We start from the raw sequence: 11,236 nt of genomic DNA, 5'->3' as shown, positions 1-11,236 counted from the left end.
ATCATTTAAACCATAATTTATTATAAAATAAAATAAAAATTGAAAAATTATGCTTTTTTGACAATTATGCAGTGTCAAAAAAGTGTGTCTGAAAGCACGTTATAGATAATTTAAAAAAAAAATGTGTAAAAAAAAAAAAAATTAAGACAGATGCCTGAGAGTCCTGAAAGTGTCTCCGGCTATAAGCTTATTGTCTAGAAAGTGAGAGTGACAGTCTAAAAGCAGCTCAGACTCGGGTTCGGGACAAAGCCGGAGTCTCACTGGGGTTTTCTCAGCAGGACGAGTCGACCTTTCAGCCTCAGCGTCTCGGAATCGGCAGGGGGCTTGTTCAGTACTCTGTGTGTAGTGTTGTGTTTGTTTTGCTAACGTCAATCTGACGGCCTCCCTTTAGCATAAAACCCTAACTGGGGTACAGGGACAGCCACGCTTCAGCGGTTTACGATCACAAACATGATCCATGACTCTGAAAACAAATACAAATCCATCACAGCTTTCACATTTGCTTTTTTGCCTTAATGAAGTGTTTATAGGATGAAGTCATTCTTTTAAATACACACAATATCCGACGCTGTAACATTACCCTGCTGTAATCTGTTCAGTCCAGAGCTGTAGCTCTAACTATCCAAGTTTATTAAGTTCATTAATTTTGGAATGAAAACAGAATCCAAGCACAGGACTCCACAAAACCCCTGTAGACAAGCAGTGATAAACTGAACGGCAAGGACAATTTTATTAAACCAAAGAGAAAAGTGAACGAAATTAACTACAGAACTGTACAAAAGTCTGTAAAGAAAATATGACTTCATCATTTAACTTGTAAATTGGAACAGCGATTCAGGGGTCAAGGCACTTTCTAGCCTGAGCCCCAGAGACGCGTCAGCACTTGTTCTTAAAAAGAGCCTACAAAATGTTAACCTGTTTCAGGGACACTGTCTCACTTCCTGTGGCGTAGATATGACTTCACTTCCTGTTTGAATGGGCTGTCCCATATATCAAGTTTCGTGTGCGCTTGTATGTTAAGCCTGTGGTAGCTCAAAGAAATTAACCAAGATTTGTCAAAAATTAAGATGTTTTTAACACCATGATGTCCGTAAAATTCAGCTTGTCTTTGTATATCAAATGTTAACATGTTGATTTTTTTTTGTGTAAAATGCAAGGAATGTAAAACAGGCTAAACTGTTTATTTTAAGAAAAAAGGTAAACTACAAAAGATCTGTTCTGTTGTTATTATGCACTTGGTGTACACAGCTACTGAGCTACTAATGGACACAACATGAGATTTTCTTTAATGCAGGGATATAAGAAGTCATTATTAATTTATTTATTTCAAATGTTTATGGATTAATTTAATTGTTAGGAAAATTACAAAATTATTTAAACAAAATATGATTTCTTTTAAACTCTTAGCAAGCCTCTCTCACTTTATTAAAACCTGTAGTATAATAACAATTCAGGCTTCATCTATGATTGGGTAGAATCCTAGAGCACAAAAGCCCTCTGTCGAAACCACATTAATGTAAAATCTATGTTAAATATATATATGATAATGATGATTGTTGAAGTAATAGAAAAGCTTGATTGCAAAACTGTTGCTTCTGATTGTAAGCTTCTGTGTGAGGTTAGGAAGTCCCTCCGTTGTGATTTGTTACCAGAATTCACTCCAGAGGATTATTTAGGTATATAAATAAAAAGTGTATAAAAAATTCTGAGAATTCACAATTGAAGGATTTTTTTTTTCCTAAGGAATTATTTTCAATAAATTTTTCCTTTCAAAAAATTTAAAAATCTGTTTTTCATTATAAGATTACAATAAAACAAGAATATGAGTATTAAGCAAATTTCTCCCTTTATTATACTAGTTTCAAGCATTAATTTTCTTCTTCTGTTGACATATTATTTTGTTTTTAGAAATTAATGCTTATAGATCTTATTAGAGAAATGACCTGCCAAAAAACAAGATCTTTAATGCTTACAATAAATATAGTAAAGTATGTCTAAAACAGGTTTAGTAATCTTTTATTTATATAGTTTATATTTAGTTTGATAAAATTTTGGAAAAATTGTAATACAATTGTCTAAATTCATAATGTTTTTATTTAAAAAGATTTCTATTGAAGTAAATGACAAAAAAGATCACACTCCTTTATGATCTCTTTAATCCATCAATAATTTATTTTAAAGCAACTGCATATTAAACCTGTAGAATGTGTGACTGGGAGAAATTAAATTCAAACTAATTTCATTTTCAAATAAAAAATAATAATAAAAATCAAACCTGAACACACACTTAGGCAAAATTAATAACATGGGGAAATATTGGACGCTTGCTGATTTACTTTCTAAAAATGAGCTGCTAAAATGTTCTCACACATTTAGACTCAGTGTCTCACAGTGTGTGTGTGTGTGTGTGTGAGATCACCGAGATATGAGATCTGCTTGGTTTCAGCAGAGTGTGTTTGAGCCAATCTCAGTCTGAGTCTAATTAGAGCTGCAGGTGGTAGTGTGGAGCCTCATCAACACACACACACACACACACACTTCATTAGAATTCCCTGGGGTTTCTGCGTCTCAAAGGAACAAGACACTGGGCTTTAAACTAAAACAAAAGTCTGTGCTGAGGGGAGAGACTTTCACTGGAACACAGGTGAAGTGTGTGTGTGTGTGTGTGTGTGTGTGTGTGTGTGTGTGTGTGTACTTGATGACCAAAAATGTTTTTCAGCACACATTTATGTATGGCCATACTCTGACACATCGCTTTTACTTTCAGTACAGAATGCACTATTATCTTTTTTCTTTCTTTCTTTCTTCCCTCTTTCCCTCCCTCCAGTTTGTCATTTCATTTTTCTTTTATTCATTCTTGTTTCCTTTATTTTCTTCCTTCCTTCCTTTCTTCCTTTTTTTCCCTGTTTCTTTTTAAATGTCCTTTTCCTGTTTGTTTTCCTTTTCTTATTTACCTTTCTCGCCTTAACATTTTTCTTCTTTTTCTAAGAGTCTGACATTTATTCTTCTTTCATTTGGTGCAACTCCATCCACTCATCCCTCCCTCCATCCACTCATCCCTCTTTCCAAATTTTTTTATTTTATTTTTTTGTCAGTCTTTGGATTTTTTTTCCCCTTCTATTCTTTTTTTCCTTTAGTTTTGTTAGAAGTCCTTTCCTTCCTATTTCCCTTCTTTTGATTTTTTTTTTTTTACTTTTACTCCTTGCTCAATGTTTTCTGTTTTCCTTCCTGTCTTCTTCTCCAGATATTCCAGAAATGTCTGTCTGTCTTTTATTTTTATTCTGTGACTTAGAAAGCAGATGAAGTCTGCATGGTCTGGTCTCTTACTAACTGAAACAGTTTTTCATCTCATCCTTGTTCTAAAGCTCTGAGGTGTGAGTGTGTGAGAAACTCCAACATTAGCCCATTGGGCACAGTGGATTGTGCCACATGCATAACTCTGAAATATTTTTTAGATTCAGTTCCTGGGCTGTGTTCCAAATCCCCAGCGAGGCCCCTACCCCCTGTCTCGTGCACTGTCCTGTACACCCCACATTGTAAAGTATATAAGCGCCCTTTAAGAAAACTACAAATAAACAATATATAGTGAGTGGACTATAAGGGAACCCCATCCTCACTTGTTATGATTTTACAGACTGTAATACTACTTAGTGACTAACGCCTTGTGTAGTGTTTAATAGTTCGCTTTAGTAGAGTGTACACGGTGTGTCCTGCATCATAATGTTAGAAATCTCCATGTCTTTTTCTTTTCTTTAAAATCTTTGAGCTGTAATCTCAACAGGAAACTTTTCTGGTCATTTTGACCAAACAAATATTGAATAAAAGATGTGTGTTATGATGGTGATTATTATTAATACTACTACTACTACTAACAATAATAATAATAATAATACACATCTTTAAATAGTCTATCCTGTTTAAATGACTTGAATGGTGTTTGTTTAATTATTTGGTATTGATGGCTGTGCTTTAATCTCTGTGTGATCTGGGAGTGTGTTTATTAGCTGTGTGTTTATTGTGTTCTTTTGTTTATTGAGTGAAACCACTACACTACATTTGTACTCTCTCTCTCTCGCTCAACCCACAGTTTCTGTCATGCTTGGTTTGGGAACAAGTCCCCTTTTTCAGGTCCCCTTCCCCCCTGGAGGAGCCAATGGCTTCATTTCAATACTTATCAGTGCTTACTATAAGCAAACTGTCAGGGGTGTGTGTGTGTGTGTGTGTTGGTGGGGGTGTTGGGGTGGATTGGGCCCTCCAGGTTACAGTGGAATAGTTGTGTTCCTGGCAATGGTTTTTATGTAAGATTTCTTTTTTTGCGGATGAGATTTTGATGATGTTGATGTTTAAAAGGACATTTTAAAAACTTCTTACGTGTTTTTGAAGAAATGATTGAGTTTATTTAACTGGAGCAAAAAAAGGTAAAAAAAAAAAAAAAAAAGGATTGAAAAGATCCATAAAAGTCACCCTTTAAGTGCTAACAGTGCTGAATGGGAGGTCGGTTATGGATGATGCTTATGACTTTAGAGTGAAATACCCCGGTATGGAAATGAGCAGGTCTGGTGTGTGTGTGTGTGTGTGTGTGTGTGTGTCCCCTCCTCTGGCTGTATGGGGGCTGATGGTTCCCTCTATTTACACAGCGGGGTTGATGTGAAACTGTTAATTGTTTTCTCCGCAGACAGCGAGGAGGACGTGAAGTCCTCAGCTTTCCTCCTCCTCCTCCATCATCATCATTATCATCTCCATCGGCATGACGAAGCTCCGGGGGGGAGCGGAGTGGCGCGGCGCGCTCAGCCCGCACAGGGACTCCGCGGCCCGGATCCAGGACTCGGTCACGCAGCGGCGCCCCGGGACCTCCGAGGAAACTTTGCGCCCCAACTCCGGAGGCCTGGACGGAGTGTTGGGCCAACACAGCGGGGCGATGGGGAGTGTGTTACCACAGCTAACCGGCCCCGAAGGGAAAGCCGTGCCCGGGCTGGTGGACGAGCCTCGAGCCGGGACTCGCAGTGCGCACCGGCTCCCCGCGGATCAGCACGCCGAAGAGTGGGCGCCGAGCTCGGGCAAGAAGAAGAACTATCAGCGCTACCCGAAACCGCCGTACTCTTACCTGGCCATGATCGCCATGGTGATCCAGAACTCACCACAGAAGAAGCTCACTCTCTCCCAGGTAAGACTCGACACCTGGGAATAAAGTCTTAGTGATTATCCAGAGATCCACTTTAGAGAAATGTTTCATAGTTTATAACAAACAAACAAAAACAGTTTAATGTGTGCTGCATCAAGGGCTATTTTACCTTCTGCTATTCTTCCATTTAAAAAATTATAATTCCCAGTTATATTTATTTATTTATTTTTAGTTTTCAAAATTAAGAATTTTCACATGTATAATAGTGATATTTAATAGATACATTTAACATTTAGATCTATATTTCTATAGGACACTTTTGATTTACCCAGTGAAGTGATTTAAGATTAAAATAGAATTGAGTCGAGACCTTCGCCTTAATAATTAATACATTTTATCCAATTTTTGCAAATTACAAAACTGAGTTTTTAAATGACCTATTCACAGAATTTTTTCCCATGATTTCTATGTTTGTTTAGAAAAAAAAGATCACACACATGTTTTGTACTGTAACGAAAACAAACAAAAAAAGGGACACTTTTTCATTGTTTAAAATTAAACTACAACAGACAGGACGTTTTTTCCTTCAGGCACAGATGCCTCAAGCCAAAAAAACTAAAACCACCTGAAACTTCCAAGGTCCAGGCACCCGTGTCCTTATAGCTCAAATAAGGATGGAAAAAGTCTCATGATTCTATATATTTATAATAAATACAGAATAAAGAAATATAAAATTTTACTACAAATCTTAGAAATAGTTTGAATTCTAACAAAAAAATATGCAACACTATTCACTAATACAGTACAAACACACACTGTAATTGGTATTTAGAGCAGGGAGTGCGGAGCTCTGGTGAGACAGAGTGATAAGAATGAGGGATGAACAGAAGAGGAGTGAAGGTAATGCATACTATCAAGTGTATGAGGGTCAAAATGTCATCTGCATTAATGATTCCTAACTTAATAGTTGAATACTAGAACTTGTTCCCTGGAAAGAGGTTAGAATAAATTAGTCAATTTAGCTTGGTGAAGAAAACTCATCTTGCATACTAACTACTGTAGTAGTGAGCTGGTTGTCGATGCTATAGCTAAACTTGGTATGACATGTTTTACAGAAATGAACTGAGAAGTAAAACTGATAAGTGTACATGAAATATAAAAGATGTATAATTCAAGCATTTCAGATGAATGCTATCAACTCTCAGCCGTCTGTGATGCACCTAAAACTTCAAAAAAGATGTTTTGACTTTTTCTCCTCAGATCCTGAAAGAGATCAGTACGCTCTTCCCTTTCTTCAAAGGGAACTATAAAGGATGGAGAGATTCGGTGCGGCACAACCTGTCCTCCTACGACTGCTTCGTCAAGGTGTGTATGTTCTCAAAATCCCTGCTGACGAAATCCTTTGATTTCAAAGCTGTTTCAGCTAGCATATTAGCATGCAGTATACCGCTTTGTTGTGGAAGACGCATGATGGACACATGCAATGGTGTTCCGATAGTGAAGCATTTCTGAGTTCTTGGAAGGTTTTACTAGGTCAAGCAAAGGCAGAGTTTAGGTTATCTTGATCAATCAGTTGCGAGGTTTATTACATAAGGATCTTAAAATTTTTTATCACTTATTTAGCTTAGCTAATGCTTTCCATTTAAATAGTGGTATACATGTTTGTTTATAATTGTTGTTAAAAGTTGATCTTGTCCTTCCAGGTGCTAAAGGATCCAGGGAAGCCCCAGGGGAAGGGGAACTTTTGGGCTGTAGAGGTGAGTAGAGTCCCTCTGGAGCTGTTAAAGAGGCAGAACACAGCTGTGTCCAGACAAGATGAAACCATCTTCGCCCAGGACCTGGCGCCCTACATACTGCAAGGGCATACTCCCACTCAGCAGGATGAAACGCAGCCCAGCGCCCCTGACTTGCCCATCCGTCGTCAGTCCCCTGCTCCAGAAGACCTTTATCGCCCCAAACTGGACTCGTCTTTCGCTATCGATTCTCTCTTGCACAGCTTTAGACCGGCGGACACGATCAGGGGTCGAGGCGATGGATGGGGTGCGGAGTGTACTCATCGCTCGCCACGCCCTAGATACGTTTCATCCAATCGGAGTGCGTCAGCCAGTTCCGCTAGTCCCGCGTCTTCCTCGTCGTCAGATGAAGACTGGAGAGGGATGACGCGGTTCGAGGTGAGAAAACGAGGGACTGATGGGGGACACCACAGGGCTGACGGATATGATGGGTATTTCCCACCAAGCAAAATGGCAAAGCGTGGAGGTTCAGCGCCTCCTCCTTGGGAGCTGCCCACCTCTTATGCTAAGTACACACCGCCGAACGCTGTAGCCCCGCCCAGCATGCGCTTCAACACGAACCCTTTCCTCCCTCTCGGCTCTGTTCCGTTCTACGGCCATCATGTTGCGCCCAATCACTTCGGCGCACATTCTTACTGGCCCCTGTTATCCGGTGGGCGTGTTTCGTTGCAAGCTCCACCCCTGCTGATGGACTTGGACAGTATGTTGCAGTCAGTTCCACCCAATAAGAGTGTGTTTGATGTGCATGCACCACCAAATCAATACGGACCTCCATTTACCAAGTATTCCTAGTGCTGTTAAAATTTACCACATAAATGATGATAAATTTTCACTCTCCTAGGGCGGGGACATTGAGTTTTTTTTTTTTTTATCATATTTACTTCAGGAAAGTTTACTAATCGACTGATGAATGTAGCAGCAATGGCCGAAATCTTTGCACTGACAGTTTGCACTCATTTTGGTTTTTTTTTCTGTTGGGAATTTGAGAAATTTTAATGTTCTTGTTGTATTTTAAAACGCCATTTTGGAACGGTAAAAAGCAAGGTGTTGGGTAAAAACAGGGTATTCAGCTGATGTTTACATACTTTGTCATTTCTACCTCAAATTTATTGTACAAATTTATTTTTTTTAAGAAATGCTACTACCTTTTGTATTATTCCTGAAATCCTCAAGCGTTAGCTACATGGTTAAACTGTGTGCTAAATTCCACATGTGGCTGTAATGCTACTGTAAACACAAATGCTAACTGATGGTCCAATTAGTGCTCGTCACATTGATCTGATGGATGGTGTGGCTCATGTGGGTTACAGATGATTGTGAAAGTGTGTGTGTGTGTGTGCGTGCGTGCGCATATGTGAGTCCCAACCCCCCTTTGGGTTGGAGAGAATCTCGGTGCCGCTGCATCTGCATGTTGATGGCTCGTCGTTAGTCTGCAATCTCCTGAGCTATTCAGGGGAAACTTATCAAATGCAGATAGGTAGGGGTGTGTGTGTGTGTGTGTGTGTGTGAGTGACACTATTGTTTAGGGCTATTTTATACCAAAGAAGATTCAATCCAATGGTTCTGGCAGTTACTTCACCCTTCCGCCTTCAAAGATGAGCCTTGTCAACATTTCTCGTTTAATTATTTTAGTTTTTAAAGATTGTCTATTATATTTGGGACACAAAACATTTGTACGCATATTTTGTATACAGTTTTTTTTATTTCTATTTTTTGGCGGGAGGAGGGTGGGGGGTGTAGCATCTCCCTTACAATGTCCTCTCGGAGCAAGTCACCGGAAGGCTGTTTGTTCACGTAGTCCTGTCCTTTACTTTGCATCTTTTTTTTTTTCCCTGCTGTTCCTCCACATTGCTTTCGGGGTAAATCGTGTCTTCGCTACTGTAACTGTTTGTTTCAAAATGATGCCGTGTCCAGTATTTGCATTTTAAACATTTCCATGCTGGTTTGTTTTTTTTATTTTTACTTTCTCTTATAAATGTATAAAGTGTAAAAGTTGTCGTATTGATGTTTGCTGAATTAAAAGATACATGAGGAATAAAACGCTCGGTGTGATGCTGTTAGAGGAAAATGATCAACAAAGTGGAGTTTCTGTACCTGCTGATTATTTCCCTGTAACAGCTCGTTTTCAAGTATGTATTCCTCTTTAACAGCAGCCAATTCCGATGATTAAGTTATAAATTACAAAATCTTCCGTTAATAGTTACTGTGTGGAACCCAAACAAAACGACACTATAAACACTTGTTCCTTCACCTGTCTCTCTTTCTTTTCTCCCTCTCTCTCTTTTTTTTAAAGCAATACGACCTAAAAAGCTTCTTATGGTACGAAGTAATCACAAAGTGTAACTTTATCCGTCCAGAAGATGCTGTTATGGCTTTACATTTGACTGTTACGAAGCTCTGACACTGGAGCCTCCTTCCACATGTAAAGATTTCCAAAATATAAAACAAAGGAAAAAACATTTTGTGTGAAGTCACCCTATTTTATATATATATATATATATATATATATATATAAATATTATAATGAGTGTATTAATATGAACCTGGACTACTGTCTGGGCTGCTGTTATAGAAAACTAATTAACACCTTCTGATCATAAATCCAAGAATTCAACATCACTGTGAAGAAATAAATGCAGTTTCCCCAATGCGGTCTTCCAGCCTAGACATGTTCTGTATCTGCATTAAGGGTGTGTGTGTGTGTGTGTGTGTTTGGGGAACGACTTTATAAGTGAGAACATCACATTACACTTTGGGTGCTTGTGAAGGTGTGAGGCTTGGTGTTTATGCAGCATGTGATTAGAGCTGTGATGTCAGCACATCAGTTTGAATGGCCTGGTGTTAAATCTGAAACTATAAAGCCTAGAACACTATCAATAACGACTTGGAAACATGTGAACATATTAAGAACCCATCTGTGGTGCCCAAAATCTAAAGTGGTGTGTGTTTGATAACTCTACACCCCATCTAATGAGCACCAAAACTCAGCCATTAATGGTCTCTACAGACTGTGTCCAACTGGCATGATTACTGGCTTCACACCCTATCTAGTGCACTATATTTCTAATAGACCACCGTTAATGACCCGTACTCCCTATCTAGTGCACTATTCATCCAATAAGTCATGGTCTCTACTCCTTACCCAGTGCACTGTTTATCCCCCTCTAGTGCACTATTTATCCAGTGGGCCACCAGTAATGACCCCTACTCTTGATCTAGGGCACTACTTATCCAATAAGTCTTAGCCTCTACTCACTATCTAGTGCACTACTTATCCAGTGGGCCACCGGTAATGACCCCTGCTCCCTATTTACTGCACTTTTTATTCTATATAAATAGTTTGCCAAAAATAGCCTCTGCTCCCTAGTTAGTGCACTTTTATCTAGTAAACCATTGTATGTTTAAGGAAAATAAATTAATCTTCTTGTTTTTCTTGTAATTCACTTGTCTCTAACTATTGTTTGCTACATACTTGATGGTAATGTCCTTACAGGTGTAGTGAATAACATTGATCATCATCTCATAGTGACATGGAACAAGGAATGAGATATATTAGTCAGCAAATAGTTGACTCCGAGTTGATGCGCTGGAAGCAGGAAAAATGGGCAAACATAAGGATCTAAGAATGACTTTAATAAGTAGCACTTATTGCTTAAAAGCTGGGTTAAAGCATCTCCTACACACCAGGTGTTCCGGGGTGTTTCTGGTATACACTGGTTCATACCTACCGAATGCAGTCCAAGGAAGGAAAACTGGTGAACTGGGTCATGGGATGCTCATGAATCAGCATGAGACGCCAAGACTAGCACGTTCGAGCTGATTGGAAAAGAGAGCAATGGGAGCACATTACATCATGTGGATGGCGTGTGTGTGTATAGTATACCTGGGGAAGAGATGGCACCAGGATGCACAATGGAAAGAATAAGGCAGAGGCCGTGTGATGCTCTGGACGATGTTCTGCTGGGAAACCTTTAGTCCTACCATTCATGTGGATCTTACTTTGATACGTAGCACCTGCATGAACTAAAGTAACCCCCTTCATGAAATTGGTGCTCCCTGCTGGCAATGGCCTCTTTTAGAAGGGTAATGCACCCTGACATATTGCAAAATCATTTAGGAATGGTTTGAAGAACATGACTGAGTTTGAGGTGTTCACTTGGCCTACAGGACTTAAAGGATCTGCTGCTAACACCTTGGTGCCAGATACCACACACACCATCAGAGGCCTTGTGGAGTCAAGGCCTTGATAATTTAAAGTTGTTTTGGTGACACAAGCGGGAACTACACAACATGAAGCAGATGAGTTTATTGCTAGTTGATT

The 11,236-nt window shown here is 39.2% G+C and overlaps 1 protein-coding gene across 1 annotated transcript; it reads left to right on the top strand.

The window, feature by feature from the left end:
- The first annotated feature begins 4,747 nt into the window (after positions 1 to 4,747).
- On the top strand, positions 4,748 to 7,756 carry foxh1 (forkhead box H1). Its single transcript, XM_053512181.1, has 3 exons — positions 4,748 to 5,164; positions 6,383 to 6,487; positions 6,826 to 7,756. Exons 1-3 carry the CDS (start codon positions 4,748 to 4,750, stop codon positions 7,705 to 7,707), a joined length of 1,404 nt encoding a protein of 467 aa, XP_053368156.1. The 3' UTR covers positions 7,708 to 7,756.
- The last annotated feature ends 3,480 nt before the right edge of the window (positions 7,757 to 11,236 follow it).

This window comes from Clarias gariepinus, chromosome 14 (genome assembly GCF_024256425.1).
Source record: "Clarias gariepinus isolate MV-2021 ecotype Netherlands chromosome 14, CGAR_prim_01v2, whole genome shotgun sequence".
NCBI classification, from domain to species: domain Eukaryota; kingdom Metazoa; phylum Chordata; class Actinopteri; order Siluriformes; family Clariidae; genus Clarias; species Clarias gariepinus.
This window is presented reverse-complemented; position numbering and strand designations above follow the sequence as displayed.